Source organism: Rhincodon typus, chromosome 30, assembly GCF_021869965.1.
Source record: "Rhincodon typus isolate 14 chromosome 30, sRhiTyp1.1, whole genome shotgun sequence".
NCBI classification, from domain to species: Eukaryota; Metazoa; Chordata; class Chondrichthyes; order Orectolobiformes; family Rhincodontidae; genus Rhincodon; species Rhincodon typus.
Genome location: NC_063361.1, coordinates 7,858,625 through 7,882,668, shown reverse-complemented (window position 1 = coordinate 7,882,668; position 24,044 = coordinate 7,858,625). Strand labels below are relative to the sequence as shown.

The 24,044-nt window shown below is 43.0% G+C and overlaps 1 protein-coding gene across 1 annotated transcript in view; it reads left to right on the top strand.

Annotated features, from left to right (window-relative positions):
* Window positions 1-24,044, top strand: part of myo1d (myosin 1D) — a 420,078-nt gene that overhangs the window by 290,821 nt on the left and 105,213 nt on the right. Inside the window, exon 21 of the mRNA XM_048614719.1 lies at window positions 6,615-6,769. Coding sequence (XP_048470676.1) covers window positions 6,615-6,769 — 155 coding nt within the window. The remainder of the gene's footprint in view (window positions 1-6,614; window positions 6,770-24,044) is intronic.

Here is a 24,044-nt window from a genome sequence, read left to right as displayed (position 1 = left end):
CTATTGTTTATTAGTCTTCAGAAAAGCTTTGCAGTGAGAACCATGTTATAATCTTGGAAGCTGTTGAAGAAGTAGGAAGGGTTAAATTATTTGCTTTCCAGCTGTCTGTAGCTTTGCAGTATAAGTGTTTTGGTGTTCAGGATGAGCAGTAGAATACTAATTGCTTCCTGAATATTGGTGATGTATACTAACAGGCATTAAAGAGTGACAGATTGAAATGGGGTGACTGGATTGTGCCTGCACTGCATTGTCCCATTTCAATTTATCTTTTTCTTGAACTTGAGATGCTTGCAGTTACAGCTGAAACCAGTTTAATAGACAAATTAAAATGACATCACTTTTCCTTTTATAAAAAATCTGGCAAATGTCCATATTGCTTCTGTTCTGTACAAAGCTGCTGTTGAATCTCCAGGAGAGAAGATTAAATAAAAGAGGCTGGTTGGTTGGGGGAAGAGGGAATGTGATTGAGATTGCTTATATTATGTATTGATTTAAAACAAAAGCTTTTACAGTGGAGATGCTTGGGAGGTCAGATGCCAAGATTTAAACCAATGTATTTCAGCGAGCTGAATCTTCATTTTTCAAAATTTATTATTTGTGTTAGTTGTAAAGAAAAACTAAATAATGGATGTGTTGCTCACCTTATTGCCTTTCATAAGACCATTGGGTCCTTCATGACTGTATCAGCTCTTTCAGAAATCATTATTCTGAACCTCTGCTGTTTGCCCTTAGCTTGGCATTGTCAATTATTCTCTGTACACATCTGTCCTAGGTGTCAATCACTCCCCTGATCTGACTTGGTGCAGTCGATCACTCCCTCAGTCTGACTTGGTGCACACAATATCCATTATTCCATGTATAACTCCATGCCCACAGGATCATAAAAAATAAGTATAGGAGTAGTCTATTCAACCTCCCGCAAGCCTATTCTGTCATTCATCAAAATCATGGCTGATCAGGCTGTGGCCTTAAGTCCAGTTTCCTGTTGAGACCCCAAAACCCTGTACTGTTTAATAGATCAAAAATCTGTCTAATTCAGCCATGAATATATTCAGTTGCCCGGATTCTACTGTTCCCTGAGGAAGAGAAAATCTTCCTTATCACTTCTTTCACTGAATCTCACCTTGTTTTGAAATTGTGTCCCCCATTTCTAGATTCCCACCAAGAAGGGAAACATCCTCTCAGCAATCATCCAATCAAAACCGAAAGAACTGCGGATGCTGTAAATCAGGAACACAAACAAAAGTTGCTGGAAAAGCTCAGCAGGTCTGGCTGCATCTGTAAAGAAAAAAAATCAGAGTGAACGTTTCGGATTCGGTGAACCTTCTGGTGACTGAGTAGTGAGGAAGAGTCACCGGACCTGGAATGTTAACTCTGATTTTTTTTCTTTACAGATGCAGCTAGACTTGCTGAGCTTTTCCAGCAACTTCTGTTTTTGTTCCTGATTTACAGCATCCGTAGATCTTTTGGTTTATACTGTGTTGGATCCTCTGCCACAATCAGGTTGAATGGTGGAGCAGGCTCCAAGGGCCAAATGACCTACTACTTCTCCCATATTTCTGTGTTAACTCCTTCATCCCAGGAATCAACACAGTAAACTTTCTCCCAGATGCTTCCAATTACACTGCAAATGCTGTGCAATTCCATGTCAAAAGATCTCTAGGTACCAAAAAGATGTTGCCTTGAGCTAGACTGCGGAGAACAGAAATATGATGAAAGTTCCTGAACTATCCCACCTGCTGTTTTGTCAGCCCATCCCTTCAGCTAGGGCAAAGTGTTATGGTTTTGATTGTTCCCATGTTTTGTGAACTTTGTGAATCGGCCACAGAGCACAGTGTAGGAACAACAGTGTCCAGCACTGTTGATAGTCATCTTGTTGCAATGCTCCAATTTCAATAAAACAACTCACAAAAGGCTTACACTGCAAAATAGGGCTGTTCGATCCTTTTTATTGTGCCCATGCAGTCTCTCTGCAAAAGCAACCAGCCAGTCCTCCAGCTAAACCCTTTTCCTGTAACCCTGAAATTGTTTTTTTTCTTCAAAACCTTGGAAACCTTGATTGAATCAACCTCTACCACACTCTCTCAGACAATGCATTCCAAATCATACCCACACATTGCTCGAAATTGGTCTTAAACTGTGACCCCATTCTGATTCCCTGTACTGAAGAACAGTTGCTCGACATTAACTCTGATTTCTCTCCACGAATACTGCCAGATCTGCTGAGCTTTTCCAGCAATTTCTGTTTTTGTTAAACTTGTGACCCTATTGCTGCTTTTGTCAGTGATCCTGAGATTGTGTCCACTCATTGTTGATCATTCCACCAATGGGAACAATTTTTTTTCTGTCCAAATCCCTCATGACTTTTATCACATCTATGACATTGCTTATCAGAGTTTTCTTCTCTAAGAAGAACAGTCTCTAATCTATATAAAAACTGAAAGAACTGCAGATGCTGTAAATCAGGAACAAAAACAGAAGTTGCTGGAAATTCTCAGCAGGTCTGGCAGTGTCTGTGAAAAAAAAAAAAAGTGTTAATGTTTCGGGTCCGGTGACCCTTCCTGGGAACTGATGGTAGCTGGGAAAATGTTGGTTTAGATGCAGAAAATAGGGAAATTGAATGGGGTTAGGGAGTAAACGATACGATAGAGCCCGAAGAGAGAGCTGAGCAGTTGAATAGACAAAGGAGTTGATAATGATCTGGCTAGGAGGGTGAGTGGTTGTGAATGGGGACTGTTAGGGACTGACAATAGGTAGTGTGTAATGGCAGGCTATGTGCTAACAAGGCCTGGTGTATGGAGCAGGTGGCTGGGACATGGGAGAGTTTAGGCCCTAAAATTATTGAACTCCATATTGAGGCCAGAGGGCTGCAGGGTCCCCAAGCGGAAGATGAGATGTTGTTCTTCCAGCTTGCATTGAGCTTCGCTGGAACACTACAGCAAGCCAGAGACAGAGATGTTGATCAGGGAACAGGGTGGTGTGTTAAAGCGGCAGGCAACAGGTAGCTCAGGGTCTTTTTTGCGAGCAGAACGTAGATGTTCTGCAAAGCGGTCACCCAGTCTATGCTTTGTTTCCCCAATGTAGAGGAGACCACATGGTGAGCAGCAGATGCAGTAGATTAGATTCTGGGAAGTGCAGGTGAAGTGTTGCTTCACCTGAAAGGTACGTTTGGGCCCTTGGATACTGGGGAGGGAGGAGGTAAATGGGCAGGTGTTGCACCTTCGCCGGTTGCAGTGGAAGGTGCTATAGGGCTGAGGGTGGAGGTGCTGTTGGGGGTGAAGGAAGATTAGACCAGGGTGTCCCAGAGGGACCAGTCCCTGTTGAAGGTGGACAAGGTGTGGAGGAAAATATATATCTAGTGGTGGCATCTCGCTGGAGGTGGCAGAAATGGCATCTGATGATCTTCTGGATGTGGATGCTGGTGGGATGGTAGGAAAGGACAAGGGGAACCCCATTGCTATTGCCGAAGGGAAGAGAAGGGGTGAGGGCAGAAGTGCAGGCGATGGGTTGGACCCGGTTGAGGGCCCTGTCGACGACGGTGCTGGGGAATCCTCAGTTGAAGAAGTTGGATATTTTGGAGGCTCCCTTGTCGAAGTTGGCCTCGTCTGAACATATGCGACAGAGATGAAGGAACTGAGAGAATGGGATGGAGTCTTTACAGGAAACAGGGTTTCAGGATGTATAGTCCAGGTAGCTGTGGGAGTCAGTGGGTTTACAGTGGATATGAGTGGCCAGTCTATCCCCAGAAATGGAAACTAAGATGTCGAGGAAGGGAAGGGAGCAGTCAGAGATAGACCAGATGAAAGTGAGGGCAAGGTGGAAATTGGAAGTGAAAGCGATGAACATTACCAACTATGGACGAGAGCGGGAAGCAGCACCGATGATATTATCAATATATGAGAGAAAGAGTTGTGGGTGGGGACTGGAATAGGACTGGAACAAGGAATGCTTCATGTATCCCACAAAGAGATAGGTATAAGTGGGGCCCATGCAGGTACCCATGGCCACCCCTCTGACCTGAAGAAAATGAGAGGAGTTTAAACAGAAGTTGTTGAGGGTGAGGACGAACTTGGCCAAGTGGAGGAGGGTGGTGGTGGTTCAGGTTTTTGCTCCAGGAAGAAGCGGATAGCCCTAAGACCCTCCTGGTGGTGTTTGGCAGACCCATTGTTTCAGCCTGCTCCTGCCCCAGAGAACTCCTCTCTTCCGACCTTGACTCAGTCTTCTCTCCCCTGGACCAATCCCTGCCCACATACATCCATGATTCCTCTGACACTTTACGCTGGTTTCAAAACTTACAGTTTGCAGATTCCAGCCACCGCCTCTTTACCATGGACGTGCAATCCCTTTACGTGTCCACCCTCCACCAGGAGGGTCTTGGAGCTTTCCGCTTCTTCCTGGAGCAAAGGCCCTCCACCAGGTCCGACCCATCGCCTGCATTTCTGCCCTCGCCGGTTCTCTTCCCTCCCGCAGCAGCGATAGGGTTCCCCTTATCCTCACTACCATCCCATCAGCATCCACATCCAGAAGATCATCAGACGCCATTTCCACCACCTTCAGCGAGATGCCACTGCTAGACATATTCCACTGCACTCCATTGTCCACCTCCAACAGGGATCATTCCCTCTGGGTCACCCTGTTCCACTCTTCTTTCACCAGTAACACTTCCCCCACAGCACCTTCCCCTGTAACCGGCGAAGGTGCAACACCTGAGCATTTACCTCCCCAGCATCCAAGGGCCCAAACATACCTTCCAGGTGAAGTAACACGTCATCTGCACTTCCCAGAATCGAGTCTACTGCATCCACTGCTCGCAATGTGGTCTCCTCTACACTGGGGAAACGAAGCGTAGACTGGGTGACCACTTCGCAGAACATCTACGTTCTGCTCGCAAAAAAGACCCTGAACTACCTGTTGCCTGCCACTTTAACACACCACCCTGTTCCCTGACCAACATCTCTGTCTCAGGCTTGCTGCAGTGTTCCAGCGAAGCTCAATGCAAGCTGGAAGCACAACACCTCATTTTCCACTTGGGGACCCTGCAGCTCTCTGGACTCCATATCGAGTTCAATAATTTTAGGGCCTAAACTCTCCCATGTCCCAGCCCCTTACCCCATACACCAGGCCTTGTTGCCATATAGCCTGCCATTACACACTACCTATTGTTGGTCACTAACAGTCCCCATTAACAACTGTTGACACTCCCAGCCAGATCATTATCAACTCCTTTGTCTATCCAACTGCTCTTCTCTCTCTTTGGGCTCTATCCTATTGTTTACTGCCTACCCTGTCCCCTTCCTATTTTCTGCATCTAAACCAACATTTTCCCAGCTACAGAGCGAAGGGTCTAGGCCCGAAACGTCAGCTTTCCTGCTCCACTGATGCTGCTTGGCCTGCTGTGTTCATCCAGCTCTACACCTTGTTTTCCTAGCTACCATCAGTTCCCAGGAAGGGTCACCGGACCCGAAACTTTAATTCTGATTTTTTTCTTCACAGATGCTGCCAGACCTGCTGAGCATTTCCAGCAACTTCTGTTTTTGTTCCAGTCTCTAATCTATCTCCATATCTCCACAACCCCACTATAGGTAAAAATAGATTTCAGCCCAGTGTCACAGATGAAAGTATCCACGCATCTCATTTGACCATGCTAACAATAAACCTATGACTTTAGACTTTTCATATTTAGTTGTTCTCTGTTTCTCTTTGTGTCTGAAGTTTATTTTCTTTGCAAATATTTTGCATTATTTGCCCATTCCTGCCCAGACGCTGAGCTTATATATTTTTTGAATCTGCGTGAACTGATAACTGCGCACTGTGCTTTGGATATTTTCTCTGAACAGACTAGTAAGTTAGTATCCTGTGATGAATCAGTAAGGATGAACAATGCTCCGAGTTGTAGGTCCGTGTGTTAAGATGAGGAGAGCTGCTTCATCTTGAATTTTGGCATGGAGATGACTATTTCAAAATGAAACCTTGCATGACCTTTTTTATATGCTGCCTGTTGTACTTGGGTGGACACTTGATTCCTTTTGAAAAGGTGTGGTACTTCTTGAAATTCAATGACTATTTTAAGTAAGTGCAATATAACATTTCTAAACTGCACTGATTCTAGTTAGCTGGCATGAAATTTTGAGATCTTGGTATTATAATAGTCACTTGTAAGTATCAGCAACATTTTCAACAATAACAATAGTGTGATCACACTTACAAAGTGCTGCTTTTAACAATCACAAGGTGTGCTGTGATCCTGAATAGTTCTGTCGTTCTTCAACTATTCCTGGAAAAATCATAAAGTAATGAAACTAAAATCAACAAGAAGTCCAACATATCATGTCCCCAGCATCTGCTGTTCAAATAGGCAGATAATATTATGATTCTGTGTCATGGTTTGGAGCTTTTTAAAGAAGTAAATAAATATAATATTCAGTGATTCTGTTGGTGACATGGCATGGGAATCTGCGGCTATATGGATAGCTAGCACAGATACAATGAGTCCAGTCTGTTTCTATTAAAATCATAGAATGAATTGTTAGTTTCTGACAAGTGCATGTGGTACAGCACGGAAAGGTATTGTCAGTAAGTTAGATGACAGCATTGTATTTCTCCCTCCTCTGCAGGTTACTGGAGTGAGCGTATCAACAGGAAAGGATCAGCTTGTTGTGTTCCACACCAAGGATAATAAAGACCTCATTGTGTGCCTTGATAAAATGCAGCCAGCCAATGAGAACCGCATCGGCGAGCTTGTGGGTGTTGTGGCCAATCATTTCAGAAGGTTAGAGGAATTGAAAATGTCTGTGCTTTAAAGTGGGAAATCACACACTCTCACAGTGTGATGCTAAAGTAGGGGTAATCAATATATCTCATCTCTCCTTCCAAACCCTGCAAGGCCCAACATGATAATTAAGGTTTACAATTCTTCCACACCTAAAACATCCAGCACTAGTGACAACATTCTGTGATACGGTGCATTAATACTCTGAAAACATTGCTACCCAAACTCTTTCTTATTATGACCCTATTTTGCGGCTTGAAAATTGTTGTGATCCGTTGGTGAATACTTGGAGGGGTCAGAGTGGCATTGGGTGGGAGTTGGAGGCGGTAATGGTAAGAACGAAGAGAACAACATGAAGGATGGTGATTTCAAAAGTTCAACTCCCACTTTGGTAAATGCTGTTCTAAAGTGAACGTGCAAACATACGATTTAGGAGCAGGAATAGGCCCCTGAGCCTGCTCCACCATTCAATAACATTGTAGCTGATACAATTACTCCACATTCCCTTCTAACACAGAAACGATGCACATCCTTGCAGATCAAGAATCTATCTACTTATGTTTTAAAGATAGTCAATCACTCTGTGTTTTCACCACCCTTTGAGGAAGAGAATCCCAAAGTCCCACAAGCCTCAGAAAAAAATCCTCTTCCTGTTAGTCTTAAAAGACTGATTCTAGATTCTCCTGTAAGTAGAAACATTCTTTCCACTGCACCCTATGAAGACTCCTCAGGTTCTTGTATGTCACAATAAACTCACCTCATAGTCATTCTAATCTCCAGTTGATACTTGCTGTGTCTGTTTATTAGACTTTTACAACCCTTGCTTTAGGACCCTCGGATCCAGATTTGTTTCACCAATTTTTAAAGTTCTTTTTGATTCTACAAGGTGGATTTCCTGGTCATTTTTAATTGTTACTCCTAAACCAGTCCTTTTAATGTAAAGAAAATCATGGGGATTGTACAGGTTCTTGTTTTTCTTTTTCTTTCTTGAATTGGTATCTGGCCCAGATAACAACTCCAAACATGTAGTCAGATGTATGTGCACGTACAGTTGTGTGCATGCAGACAAACCGGTGAAGGAACAACAAACTTAATGGATAAACTTACTTTCTTCCTCAGGAATTATAATTTGCATCTCTGTATCGAAGTTCCCCTCAGATATTGCTGCAATTTCTGCCTGCAATGCATAATACAGGGCCTCAAGGTTTTCGGTTCTCACAAAGTAGTCCTGTCAAAAAAAAACATCATTTTACAGGGAGCCAATTTTACCATGACTTTAATATAGAATTCCAAGTATTCCATCGACACAACAAATCATGACAAAGTTGGTGTGTCAAAACAGTGAATGTTGCTATCATTTGTATCAGGTTCATATTAAATAACTAAGGCTGTTAGCAAATGCATTCATTATTTTGTATTTGCAAACCAAGATTTAGATATTGGTGCCACTCTAAGCTGCATTAAACAGGGTGTAACCTGCCTAATCCCACAGCAAGCCAAGAACTTCAGTCAATTCAGGCTGAAAAGGTACACTACTTAAGTTACCATGCTACTTGGCCATGCTAAATTGCCCATAGTGTCCAGGGATGTACAGGCTAGATGATTAGCCATGGGAAATGCAGGGTAACGGACAGGGTAGAGAGGTGTGTCTGGGTGGGATGCTCTTCGGCAAGTGGGTGTGGACTTGGTGGACCAAATGGCCTGCTTCCATACTATAGGGATTCTATCCACTTATACCATGCTACTTACATTTATTTAGCATCTTTAACATAGTAAGACATCTTAAGGAACTTTCAGAAGCATTAACGAGGAAAATTTTACACCAAGATATTGGGTCAAAAGCAGGAAGCTTAAGGACTGTGTCTTGAAGGAAGCTCAGGACAGAAAATCAGAAGCTTGGTCAAATAAGTAGTTTTGAAGAAGCATTTAAAGGAAGAGAGTTTTAAAAATATCCTTTTGAACGTGTATATTAATAAAGCAACATCATGATAGATATGAAACTAATCAATGACTCTGAAATGTTGATATGCAAATGGATTTTGGAAATAATCATACTCCTACTGTTACTTAATACATTATATTGTATAACACATTTGTGAACAGAATTGGGCTTATTTTGTACCATGATTATTGTGCTACGAACAATGAGAGAGTTCACAAGTACAAAACTCATTGAAACTGAAGGCAACATATTTGGTAAAGTTGACTATGGAAGCTGCAGTTTTGTAATGAAAATCTAACCAACTCACTTCAGGGAAGAAAATTGCCTCCTGACCTACTCTACAGAGGACCCTGTATACTCCCTGAAGTGGCCTAGAAGCTGTAAACCACCCACTACAAAGTTAAGACCACTGTCCATGAGTTATTTGCAGAATTCCTGGACTCTGACCTGCTGTTGTAGCTACAGTATTTATAACTGCCAGGATGCTGAATTCAGTGATTGTAATGTAATTGAACATCAGTGGGAGTTGATTAGATTCTTTTGCCGGAAATAGTCATTCCTTGCCACTTGTGCAGCACAAATTTGTGGCAGGTGGTGAAGCTTACCACAAAAGGATTACAACGTTGCTTACATAGGAGTTAATAGTAATGTCAAAGCAAATCGCTGAACTTTTCATGGTTCAGGGCTGTAGCTTTATAGGATCAAATATTTGTTTTTCTGACATTTGTTGCTTTAACCTAAGAAAACTAAACCAATGGAGGCGTGATAATGAGGAGAGAATGCAAGCCTAGAAGTTCCAACATGCATTAATATGTGAATTGTCCTGAGGAAGTAGCGACCATGTAGTACAGTTCTTGAGTAACCTTTGACAAGCAATGACCAGATTTTCATGACGGATATCAGAAATGAGAGTCTGGAAAGTTCTTGACCCTGCAGACAGACGCACTGCCATTAAAGAGGCTCCCACCCACCAGGCATTGTTTCTGGGAATGTTGGAGTTGGAGGGTGGCATTGATCACACTACCTCCAGAGGCAAACCCCTGGTGGCAAGGGAGACGCACAGGTGATGTGGCTGGTTGAACCCTGAGAATGAATGATCCAATGAACATAACGAACAATTTTGGCACTTCTGCAAAGGGGAGTGCAAGTTTTGTTTTATTGACATCTTTGTTCACCTGTAATTTATTCTTTCTTAATGGTTTTTCAATGCAGATTTATTTACGTGAAATTAATGGATCTGAACGTTTTGGAACTGAAATTATCAATAGCTGTGATTGGTTGATAGCTTTATGATGAGATAAAAAGGGCAGTGCATGTCAACGAAAATGTTGAGTGACTTTTACGTTGGTGGCTAACTCAGGTCTAGAGTCACCCAGTGGTTCACAATTCCTCTGTAGGACACACCTGACCCCACCAAAATTGCAACATTGCATTTGAAGTGGCTAGCCCCACAATGGAGGTGAAAGTGGGATTGCTTCATGTAGCTGACTACCCAAACACCCCTCCCCTGGCAAAGAAAATTGCCAGAAATGGGAATGCGGAGAGCAACCTGGGCCGTAACAATTGGATCAAAATCTCAGATCAAGATGTAGCTGAACCTTTTAAACTGAAGTCACGAGGTTTATTTTGTTAACCAAGTGTTAATCCTGTTGACTCAGCTCAAACTCTGAAAGCAAGATGATTTACAAACATGCTGTAATTACAAATAAAGCCTCTTAATGTGAGGACCCTGTAGCAAACAGAATGCTTTGCTCATCTCTTCATTGCTAACCAGAAGGCAGCAGGCAACTTGCATGTACTGATTGGATGTAATACTTGGTTAGTGTACCTCTCTTGATGTGTGTCTATTGCATAATAATGACTGCAAATCCATCCTTAGACCCAATTGTAGTGTGTGTCGATAAGAGAAAGCTGCGGACACCTAGTCAATCAGGTTAGCTGTATGTCATGTACTTCTGGAAAAATCTATTGAGTCATCACAAAGGGTCAGAGTGTTAGGTTACCTGTGGCAAAAGGAATCCTTTAGTGCATTTGTTTAAACTACCTGCATCTGCCAATCCATAATGGATTTGTTTCATTGCTAGCCTAATGCTGTGTTAACTTTCACACGGGATTGCCAATGTCAGCTCTGACATCAGCAGCCCTGCCATCCAATTGAAATGCATTAGTGCTGCCTCATGGAGAACCTGAGACCCACAGAATAAACCGGTATCTACAGGTGAAGGCTGTATGGTTGCTGATAGTCACATGAAAACTGCCACTGACATGGAGGCAGCCAGTTTTGTGGCCATTGGATGGATAAAGTGTTCAGTCCAGCTGTTCAGTACAGAGAAGCAGGATTTCCACTGCCCGGATATGGAGGGGTTCAAATTAAATTTAAAGTAACAACTAAATGTGTGTAGCAGTATGCAGTCATGGGCATGTAGCACTTCGATCTCTATGGTGCATCTCGATTGCTTAATACCTTGGCCACCTCAGAAATTGCCCCAAAATATTTATGTAGACAATATTATGGTGTGAGATCCTGAGACAGTATTGCACAGCAGCATTTTAAGGCTGTTCTGTCATGCAAGTGCAACATCAAATAAAGAAAGTTCACACGCTCAACTTAGAATTAAGATGTATTGTTCCTATAAATCTGCAGCCATATCAGTTTTTGTTGAAAATTGTCATTTACCCATCATGCCTACTCTGACTGAGTGACTAATCTACTTACTCTAATATTTCCCTGCCCTTTTCCTGTAGCCACACAAATTATTCACACATTTGCCCAATCTCCTTTTGAAAATTGCTGTTGAAACTGCTTCCACCCCCATCTCCAGATGCACATTCCAGATTATAATAACATGCGGCACGGTGGCTCAGTGGTTAGCACTGCTGCCTCACAATCCCAGGGACCTGGGTTCGATTCCACCCTCGGGCGACTGTGTGGAGTTTGCACATTGTCCCTGCATCTGCGTGGGTTTCCTCCAGGTGCTCCGGTTTCCTCCCACAGTCCAAAGATGTGCAGGCTAGGTGGATTGGTCATGCTAAATTGCCCGTAGTGTTCAGGGATGCGTAGCTTAGGTGGGTTATAGGGGCATGGGTCTGGGTGGGATGCTCCAAGGGTCGTTGTGGACTTGTTGGGCCGAAGGGCCTGTTTCCGCACTGTAGGGATTCTATGATCTATGATGCTGTATTAAGGAAACACTCCTCATCTGCTCCTTGGCTGTTTTGACAGTTATTTTTGTTTTCTTTGTACCAATTTCCTGCTTTTACCCCATTAAGGTCGACGTTCGTGCAACTGAGTTGCCTGATGAAGCAACAGAGACAATTGAAGAAGCTAATCTGGTTGAAATTCTTTTGATTCAGTATGGCGTTAAGGATTTTTTTGTTCTCTGGTTACCACCTGCCACTGGAAGCTATTTCTTTATTTGCTTAACCTTCTCTGTTTGAAGGAAATTAATGCATCTTCTCTAGTTTTTCTATCTAACTGAGGTTTCTCATCCTATACCATTCCAGCTGATGTCTGCTGTCACCTCTCTGAAGGTCCTAACAACTCTTCTGGAGTTTGGTGCTCAGAAGTGTAGTCACCATATTCCAAATACGAAAACAGTGGTCTTTAAAGGCTTTAGCAAACTTTCTTGCACTTGTACACAGTGCCTGTCTGTAAACCAAGGATCTCTCAAGTTTTTTTTAAAATTCCTTATTCCTTTCAGATATTTTTGTACCTAGGTGCCCAGTCTCTCTATTCTTACATATCCTTCACAGTTGAATTACTCAGTTCACATTATTCACCTTCTTACCAAAATGGTTCACTTTGTACTTCTCGACATCACATTTCACTTGTTAACAAGCTCTTTATCTCATCAGCCCATGTGCTTCTGCAATCTGTTACTATCCTCCTCACCATTTGCTTTATTTCTGAGTTTTGTGACATCTGCAAGCTTTGAAATATGCCCTGTAGGCCCAAATTCAGATTACTAACGTATCTGAATAAAATAACAACTCCTGCAAGATGATGCATTTCCCTCCAGCGTGATAAACATCCTTTCACCTGTTATTCTCTGCTTTTTGTCCCTCAGCCAACTTCAAAGCCACAGGCTGCTTATTATATGCTCCAACTAGATGTGTTTTGGATTGGTGGAGGGGTGGAGAGAAGAAGAGTGACCCATTCCTACCCTCGCACTGAGCCCACCCCCAAAAAACAAAGGATATGGGGATGGACACCAAAATTGGCAGCCCACCTATCATAAGACAGTACTCAAAGAGTCAGTGGAGCTTGTTAAAACCTCAGTTGACCCCAATATTATCCTCCCCATAACATAGTTGGCATGGCCAGCCGGGTGAGACAGTGGGATTCACAGCATTTTTAAATTACTTAAAGTGGCGGGAAAGAAAGAATCTACTATGGATAGAGGATAGCCCTTGCCCATCAGGAGCACCCCTCCAAAATTCCTCCTCTTTGCCACCCACATGTTCTTTAAAACTCATTCCCTATTCACCACACCCTCCCTCCCCAAGTTGTGGAAGAATACCCAGCCCAAAGCCACGGAACGTGCCTGTATTTGGGACCCCTGGGTCTTCTGTGGATCTGCTTGCAGTCCCAGAAGCGCCCATTATGGAGCACTGGCACTGCCAAGTAATCTGATTGGCCGGTCTTTCCTCCATAGCCGCCCAAGCTTCATCTGTACTTTCTGCCCTTTATTGGAAGTGTCCACCTCACTCCATAGGTTTCAATTTTCTTTAAAAATCCATAACGCCATACTGAATCAAAAAAATTTCAACCAGATTAGCTTCTTCAATTGTCTCTGTTGCTTCATCAGGCAACTCAGTCGCAGGAATGTCAACCTTAATGGGGTAAAAGCAGAAAATTGGTACAAAGTAATGATGCTCATTTGAAGAGTTGGTGCAGGCATGATGGGCCAAATGGCCTCCTGCACTATAACAGTTCTGTGATTATCAACAGATGTTGCAATTTGAGAAGTAATGTTTCAGTTCTGTCCAGTTTTGGGCAGGTTGCATTTTGAGTACTATCTTCGGTTTCGCCTGTAATTCTTGGAGAATGCTTGGAAGGAATACGTGGTATATTCAACAGAGTTTAATGAGTTAATTATTTGAGATAGGTTGTAGAAACTTGACTTGTATTCCTTTTGAGTTTAAACAATTGAGGAATAACTTTCTCCCAGCTATGTATACCTGGCATATGCCTCCTTTTTCTTGACCAGAGCATCAATATCTCTAGTTATCTAGTGTTCTCTACTCCTACCAGCCTTGCCCTTCACTCCAACAACAACACACTGTCTCTGAGTTCTCATTATCTCACTTTTGAAAGCCTCCCACTTGCCAATTGTCACTTTATCTGCAAACAGCCTCTCCCAATTAACTTGTGAAAGTTGTCTACGTGTGTAACCACAGGAGATGGGTGAAATACTAAACAAATATTTCGTGTCCGCATTTACTGTGGGGACAGACATGGAAGCTAGGGAACTTGGGAAAATAAATAGTGATGTCTTGATAAGAATCCACACTACAGAAGAGGAGATGCTTGAGGTCTTAAAGTGCACAAAGGTAGATAAATCCCCAGGACCTGATCAAGCGTATCCCAGGACATTGCGGGCAGCTAGGGAAGAAACTGCAGGGCCTCTTGCAGAGGTATTTGCATTATCTACAGCCATGGGTGAGATGCTGGAAGACTGAAGGCTGGCTAATGTTGCGCCATTATTTACAAAAGCCTACAAGGAAAAGCCAGGGAGCTATAGACTGGTGAGTCTGGCATCAATGGTGTTACTTCCATGCTGTATGACTCTGCACCTTAAAACAAGTGCTTCAAATGATTAAGGGTAATAGGAGACCGGAAGAGACACCATTTCCTCTGACCTGAGAATCCAGTACAAGGACTTAATCTTCAAATCAGTGTCACAACAATTCAAGAATGAAATCGGGATGCATTTTCACATACAGGTTAATGATGCTGTCTGGCCCTATTGCCTATGGAAGCTGGCCTCATTGAAATGTTCAAGACTGAGATTGGTAGATTTTTATTGGATATCAAGGGATGAAACGCAGCTCCAGGATAAGTTTAGCAGAGATGAATACCCACACCTGTTCCTACTTTCCTATGAATCAAATGTGGAAAGTGTAAGTATGACCCAAACTGACTTTGCCCACTTCTGTATTCTCTCCTCTGCACAGTCCTTTGGATTTCTTCATTTAATGCAAAATCAAGGTGCTTTACATCCAAACACAACACTGTTTTTCATACTTCCTTGCTCCAAATCAGGTTGTATGTTATTTCTTTAATCATAGTTTGTAAAACGCATTCTGCACAAAACCTTTTTCAGTTGTCATCATAGATCATAGAATCCCTACAGTGTGAAAACAGGCCCTTCGGCCCAACAAGTCCACAGCGACCCTCAGACATCCCACCCAGACCCATCTCCCTATAACCCACCTAACCTACACATCCCTGAACACTATGGGCAATTTATCATGGCCAATCCATCTAACCTGCACATCTTTGGACTGTGGGAGGAAACTGGAGCACCCAGAGGCAACCCACGCAGAGACGCAGAGAATGTGCAAACTCTACACAGACGGTCGCCCGTGGGTGGAATCGAACCGGTGTCCCTGGTGCTGTGAGGCAGCACCGCTAACAGTGCCAGGAACCCAGGTTCGATTCCACCCTTGGGAAACTGTCTGTGTGGAGTTTGTATATGATGTTGCTAGTTATCATCCTTTGAAATAAGCATTGAGATATGTTGAATATTCTACAACTACATCCCTCCAAAAGAGAACTTGACACATTGCTTAGAGAAGAGAAAATTTCCAATTTGCAGGTAAATTGCTAGTTGGTTGAGTTTACATAAGGGTCTTGGAGAGCATCATCTCCTAGAGTGGAGGGGTGTGTGTGTGTTTTGGGGAGGTGCCTTGAGGGGGCTGAAAGAGAAATTTTCCCTGAGTTGCTCACCCTTACCTTTTACTCTTGTGCCTGTTGTGTAAATACTTGGGTTTGGGTGCATTACATTCAAAACTCAGCTGGAATATCTGGGCGTTGCACTTCAGAATTGTGCAAAAGTGTTGGAGAGAGTGCAAAAAAGAATCTTGAGAATGATTACACCAAAAAGACTATGAGGAATAGGAATAGGCCATTCAACCTCCACATTTAACAGGATCGTGGCTGATCCAACATTCCTCGCATCCACTTTCCTGCCCTTTCCCCATAACCCTCGATTTCCCCTGAAGAACTTCAGTGATGAAGTTATAAAGTCCTGCCTTCACGTTGAGAATAACCCCCATTGTGTTGTATGGCTCAATCACTGTGCTAAATAGGACAGCCTTAGAACAAACCTTGCAACTCAAGACTGGGCACGCACAAGGTACTGTGGGTCATCAACAGCAGCAGAATTGTACTCTAGCACAACCTGCAAATTCATATCCTGGCATATCCCCGACTCAAACGTTACCATCAAGCCAGGGGATCAAATCTGGTTCAATGGATAGTGCAGCAGGGCATGCCAGGAGCAGCGCCAGGCATACCTCAAAATGAGGTGTCAACCTGGTGAAACTACCATACAGGACTACTTGCACACCAAATGACATAAGCAGCAAATGATAGGCAGATCTGAGCGATCCCACAAACAATGGAATCAGATCTATACTCTGCAGTCCTGCTACAGCCAGTCGGGAATGGTGGTGGACAATTAAACAACTCACTGGAGGAAGAGGTTCCACAAATAACCCCATCCTCAATGATAGAAGAGCCCAGCACATCAGTGCAAAATGATAAAGCTGAAGCATTCACAACAATCTTCATCCAGAAGTGCCAAGTGGATGATTCATCTCAGCATCCTCCAGTGGTCCCTAGCATCAGAGATGCCAGTCTTCAGCTAGTTTGATTCGCTCCATGTGATGTCAGGAAATGGTTGGAGGCTCTGGATACGCAGAGGCTATGGGCACTGACAACATTCCAGCAATAGCAGTGAAGACTTTTGCCCCAGAACTTGCCACAACCCCCAGCCAAACGATTCCAGTGCGGTTACAACACCAGTATTTAGCACCAGTGTGGAAATTGTCCGGGTATATCCTGTACATAAAAGGCAGGACAAATCCAACCCAGCCACTCTGCACTCCCATCAGTCTACTCCCAATCATAAGTTAAGTGATGGAAAGCATCATCAACAGTGCTATCAAGCAGCACCTGCTCAATGACCTCCCAGTTTGAATTCCAGAGGTGAAGTGAGTGTGAAAGTCCTCGACATCAAGACTGCATTAAACTGAGTGTGGTATCAAGGAGCCCTAGAAAAAGTGTAGACCATGGCAAAATCTCCAGTTTGGAATCATACCTGGCACATTGGAAGATGGTTCTCATTGTTGGACGTCATCTTCTTAGCTCCAGGACATCTCTGCAGGAGTTCCTCAGTGTAGTGTCCTAGGCCCAGCCATCTTCAGCTGCTTCATCAAAGACCTTCCCTCCATCATAAGGTCAGAAGTGGGGATGTTTGCTAATACACAATATTTAGCACCATTCCTGCAACTCCTCAGGTACTGAAGCAGTCCATGTTCAAGTGTAACAAGATCTGAACAATATCCAGGCTTGGGCTGACAAATTGCAAATAACATTTGCGCCACACAAACGCTAGACTATGACCTTCACCAGTAAGAACAATCTAACCACTGCCCCTTGATATACAATGGTGTTACCATCACTGAATGCCCCACTATCAACATCCTGGGGGTTAACATTGGGGGAAACTGAACTGGACCCACCACATAAACACAGTGGCTGCAAGAGCAGGTCGGAGGCTAGGAATACTGTGGCAAGTAACTCACTTCCTGACTGTCCAAATCCTGTCCATCATTTACAAGGCACAAGGAGTGATGGAATATTCCCCACCTGCCTGGATGGCTGCAGCTCCAACAATACTAGATATTTGGCATTCCATGGCAAAGAGTCTGCTGGATTGGCACCATGTCCACGAACATCCACCACCAACGTTCATTAGCAGCAGTGTGTACTGTTTGCAAGGTGCACTGCAGAAATTCACCGAAGATCATCAAACAGCACCTTCCAGACCCACAACCACTTCCATCTGGAAGGACATGGGCAGCCAATATGTGGGAACACCACTACGCACAAGTTCCTCTCCAAACCACTCACCTTCTTGACTTGGAAATATATCGCCATTCCTTTAGATTTGCTGGGTCAAAACCCTGGAATTCCCACCCTCGGGGCATTGTGGGTCAACCTACAATAGGTGGACTGCAGCAGTTCAAGAAGACAGCTCATCACCACCTTCTCAAGGGCAACTAGGGACAGGCAATAAATGCTGGCCAGCCAGCGACACCCACATCATACAGATCGAAAAAGAAGCCGGGAGAAGTTGGATCTCTACCTTCTCAGAAAAGAAAACTGAGAGAAGATTTGATAGATATTATATTGAATCATATCAAGAGGAATCTGGATAGAGTAGTCAGGGAGAATCTCTTCTCACTCATAAAAGAAAAAGAAGGAGAAGGCGCAGATACAAAATACTTAGCAAAACAAAACCAGCAATATGAGAAGAAACATTTTCACGCAGCAAATACTTAAGATGTGAAATGCACTACCACGGAATGTGAAGAAGGCAGGTTCAATCGAGTCGTTTAAAAATAAATTAGACTTATTTGAAAAGGAAAATTGTGCAGTTATGGAGATAAGGCTGGAGAATGGCAATAAGTGATGCTGCTTGGCCTGCTGTGTTCATCCAGCTCTGCACCTTGTTGTGCTCATTCTGAGAGCTGGTGTTGACATAATGGGCTGAATGGCTTATTTTTCCACTAACCATTCTATGGACAGTTGACAGCAGGATAGTTTTGTTGTGCCTTTTCTTGGCTTTTTGTTAGTAGAGCTGCAGTAGTAGAAAATTTGTTTTCTCCGAATCCCATCAGAAGCGCAGACTTTTTGAATGAAACAATTATGATTTAATTTATTTCTAATTATATTGCACCATCAACAGCTGCGTTATTTTGCAAACTTACTACATTTGTTTTGAAAAGGGAAAAGATAGGAATGTGTTGCATATGCCTGCAATAATTTGATTTGATTTTGACTAGCAGAAACTGTCTATAAATTGTTGTCATAACTATGCTGAACAAAAGAGCTCTGGCAACGGATTATTCATATGACTACTGAACTTGCTTTTGTCAACATCTATAGTTGCCTACCTGTTGTCATTCTAAGTCATCTATCATACGATTAGAACAGAATGGTAAATAATCAGCTGAGTGCTTTTAGACTTCCAACCTCTGCATCAGTAATGAGCGCCAGAGGTACTGCTCCTGTTAAAGTGTACTCAATTCCAACAAAAAAGGCAAAACACAAAGCAATTGAATTTGGTTACATTGGGAAAGTTTACAACCAAACAAACAGTGTAGTGCACGAGACTTTCAGAAAGAAGATTCTGGAATTTTTAGGGTACTTGGGGAAAGCACCCATAGCTTGGAAAAAAACTTAAGTTTTCTTTTGGGTCACGTTTGCAGATTTCTTGGCTGAAGCTGGATATGTGAAATGGTTGTTCCTGAGAAGAGGAAATGGTTCTACAACAGTTAAGAATGAGCTTACCTTAGTGAAAGATTCAGTTTAACCTGGAGTGTTCGGTTAAAATCCTTTCAGGGGTTATTAGAAGCTTAGAAAGTCTTGGGTCAGTTGTATGAAGACTTCAGAAAGGGGCTATCAGATTCTCAATGTGGGGGATTGAAGCCGCAGTTAAATTAAACTCTATAGATTTGAAACATAAGAGAATTCTCTCTAGTGTGAGTACTGTAGAGGAGTTTTGTTGTGATTAATGAGTTTTGGAATCTGTTATATATTCTGTTATATATTGTGTTATATATTGTGTTGGATGGTTTCATTTATCTTTTGTTTTTGCATAATAAACTTCTATTTTATTGCTAAACCTGAATCTGCAATATTGTGCATTTCAGTGAAAGACCACTTCATTAAAGCCAAACAAAAATACAAAATTTGATCCATCTAGCCAGGTTTCATTCAGGGATCCAACTTGACCAGCAATAACTCCAGCTGGAATCGTAACACAGCGATATTAATAATGCAAAAATGGCAACTGATTAGTTCACAGATTTCTACTTGATTGCAGCATAAGGTGACTTCACCAGCACACCTTAATACAAGGCAGAGAATCGCCAGGAGCAGTTTCTATGATTTCTGCATTTAACTAGTGCTGAAGTTAATGTCAGTTTGATAGTGCAGGATTTTCTAGGGGTTTGAGCGATGAGGTCCATGGCAAAATAAGGAGATGAGTCTAGCGAGGCCCATCTGAACATCAGGAACAATTCTTTAATGTATACGCTGAGTGCTGAGGCAGTTTCTCACTAGGCAGTGGCAAGTTGTCAATTAAGAGTGATTATCGCTTGTTAAATGTCTTATTAAAGATGCAAGTCACTTCATTAATATTCCGATTCCTATCTTCTCAAACACATCAATCGATCTAGACATTGAAAATTCTTGATCTGGAAGTCAGAGCAGATACTTGGCTACTTTAGCTCGCCATTGGCTGCAAGCAGCCTCCATTGTGCTCAGCAGTAAATAGCATCGCAGGACACAAATCTTGGCCACACAGCCACTTGCAACTCTCATCCGCGGATAATGGGTCCGACATTTTTCAGCTGCTTGTGACCATCGTGGCACCTTGACGATCTATTTTCAAGCTGTTTAGGAAGTATAGACCTGTTTGCAAGGTGCACTGGCAACTCCTATTGAAAGGCTGCTTCTAGAACACTTTGCATGCATAGACAGGCACTCAGCTGACAGGTTGGACCAGACTTACATTCATAATAATTGTATAAGGTTCTGAGTGCCATATTATAGGAAGGATATGAATGCATTGGACAGAAGCGATTTGCAGGAATGGTTCTAGGGATGAAAAACTTTAGTTTTGATGATAGACTGAAGTGGTTGGGACTACTGTCTTGGAGGGAAGAAAGCTGAGAGGAGATCAGATAGAGGCTTTCAAAATCATGAGTGGGCTGGGTAGATTAGGGAGAAGAACAAGGTATAGGTCTGAAGTGATCTACAAAATCAGCATGGGTGAAGTGAAGAAAATTTTTTTCACTCAGCAGATAGCTATGGTATGGAATATATTACCTGGAAATGTGGCAAAGACAGATTCAGTTCAGACACGTGACTGACACCTGAAGAAGGAGCGAGACTCCAAAAGCTTGTCTTCAAATAAACCTGTTGGACTATAACCTGGTGTTGTGTGATTTTTGACCTTGTCCACCCAAGTCCCAACACCGGCACCTTTACACCCAGGACATTAGCCTGGGTTTCTAGTCTAGTGATATTACCACTGTGCCACCAAGGTGTTTAAATGTAATTTTGGAAATTTAAGAGAATATTTTTTTCACAGGCGCCCCCTTTGGACTGCTTACATTAATTTCTGATCATGTATTCTTGAGATTAGGAGGATACTTTGACATAATCTTGCATTGGAAAATCAGGTGCCGCATTTTCACTTTGAACTCCTGGGCTGTGCATGAGGAGAGAATTAATGGACAGAATGTCACTCAAAATCAACTATATATCAATTTTGGGAAGTTTTGTGGCGGGTTTCCATGAGCTCCAGTGAATTATCTTGTGCAATTCTCTGCTGCTCACTTCATTTTGTATACACCACACCTCTTCTGGTACCCCACACTCACTGTTGTGTACGTACCAATGGCATGAGGACTCGGCACTGCCTAGATCTCCCAGAATTCCCAGCCCTGGCACCATATGTACAGCCCAGCAGTGCACTGCATCAGGAGCTGCCCTTCAGTGCACATAGTGGGAAGGGAATGAGAAGATAAAGCTTCTGTGGACACATAGGTGTCATGGGTGACACTTCTTTACAAGTACAAGCCCACATTCGTAAATGTATTGCTATTTCAATTAGTCACCTGTCTGATAGTCATTGTAGCTACAGCTACAAGAATAAAGTGATAGGGGCTATCCATAGTTAGTACCGTGCCATCTTTGAAATCAGTCTAAAGGAGTACTGCTCTTTTCATAATGCCCACCTTAGCATAACATTTTATCATTGTTCAGTGTTGGCTGGGTTTCAGCATAACTAGTCCAGTGGCATTACAACATTTCACTGTAATTCCTGAAAATTTAAAAAAAAACTATTATTCTCACAGGCACTCAATGCAAAAGTGTAAGACACAAATAAATTGAAATGCTCCCCCAACTGCAGTTTCCAAATATGTGTCACTTCAAACGGCTAAAACTATTAACTTCTGTTGAAACTCAGCAAAAGCGGTGAAAAACTGATAATAATAAGCTATACTTTCTTCTGGGGACAGACAGGTGCTGTGCTTGCCTTTCGAGCATCTGTAGATTTACAGTAAGTCAATAATCACTGCAACCAGTTCACATTTACTGGATACAGGTGTCAGTGAAATCCTGTCTGGCTTTTGGCACCTGACAATACAGTGCTCTGTCATGCTTCAGATGATGTTCCTCCTGCCTAATGTCCTCATCTTCCTCCTAGAAAGACTGCAGCTGCTCTTCCAGCTCTTCAATATTCATCACACTCCATCTTTTCCTGCTCTAGTTGTACGGAACACAGTGTGCTAGGATTATACAGTACACTCTGTCTGGGCCAGACCCTGTACTTGACTGGACACAATGTAGGAGCAACAGTCTTTCCAGGTGAAGCAGCACTTCACCTGTACCTCCTCCAGTCTGGTCTATTGCATTTGCTGCATCAATGTGGCCTACCCTACATTGGAGAAACCAAACGCAGACTGGGTGACCACTTTGCAGAACACCTCTGGTCCATGCACAAGGATGACCCCAACTTTTCCATTGGCAGTCATTTTAACACAACATCCTGGGTCTAGGCCCGAAACGGCAGCCTTCCTGCTCCTCTGATGCTGCTTGGCCTGCTGTGTTCATCCAGCTCTACACCTTGTTATCCTGCTTGCATGACCACTTGTCTGTCCTTGGCATTACGCAGTGCTCCAGTGAATCACAGCACACACTGGAGGAATGACACCTCATCTTCAGACTAGCCACTTTATCCTCCTGGGCTTAATATTGATTTCAACACCTTCAGATTGTGAACTAATTCCCATTCCTTCCCTTTCTTTTAGCTTTACTTGTTATGTTCTCTGTCACCATGTCCTCTCTCCCTCCCCCACCCCACTCCAGTCGGATGTCTTTTCTTTCCAGTCTGGCAATTAGACACACCATTGTTCTGCCATTCTCACATTCCAATCACTTAATCCACACTATCAATGCCCTTTCTCCCCCAGCACTCCATCTCCCTACCCCACCTGACATTGCTATCCCCTCCACACTTCACTTCAGCTCTGATGAAGAATCATCCAGACTTGAAACGTTAGCTTGCCCTGCCTCCAAGGATGCTGCCTCACCTGCTGTGATTTCCAGAATTTTTTATTTTCTGTACTTGACTGACTATAGTAGGAAATCCTGGACAAATAAGGGTCCTCATAATTTGTCCAAGGCCTACTCTGTCTTAGACCATTTGGCTGAAGCACATGTAGTATGTTTGCCATATAATCTGCTGGTATTTGCTGCAGGTGTGATCACTGCTGACAACTATGTTAAGCTGCCTGGGTTTGTGTCTACGATATGACAAGGCAAGGCAGAAGCACTGAGACTTTATTCTGAATCATGCAGCAAAGTGCAGAAAGGCAAGACAAGGTAGAGATGCTGTGAGCATCCAAGTGAGCATTAAGAAAGTAAGTGAGGAGCCCTGAGCTGGTGCTGGTCCAGACCATGAAATGGGTGTCTAGCCTTGCATACACATTGGTTTGTCAGGAGCAGTACAATGGAAGGTGTAGATACGCATCAAAATGCAGAAATAAAGAAGACAACTCTAATGTAAGTGGATCAGAGATGTGCCATGAGAATGCAGTGAGGCTAGTGCATGTTTAGTGCTAGGGCACAAGTGGTTACAGCTCATGAAGCATACCTAGCGATATTTATGACCGCTATCCATGATGGAAACCCAGAGAAACACCTACCAGGTACCCGGTCAAACTTCCATATCAGGAATTGTCATGGTCTAGTTTCTCTCTGAATAGAAAACTACACATAAATGAGGCAATTTTAGGTACTATTGAAATATTAATGAATGTGAAAACATCTCCCACTGCTAACTAGTGCAATTCTCAGCTCGCTGTTCTAAACTCAGTTGCAAAATTTTCTCATCAGCGTCAAGAATCAAATTGCTTGTGTGGTATGTTCCTAAGACTCACTGTTGCCCACATTATTCAGGTTTGGGAAAATACAGCCCTGCAAGTTATTGTGTAAATTTCAAAGTGAAATCCAGGATTCGAAAAGTT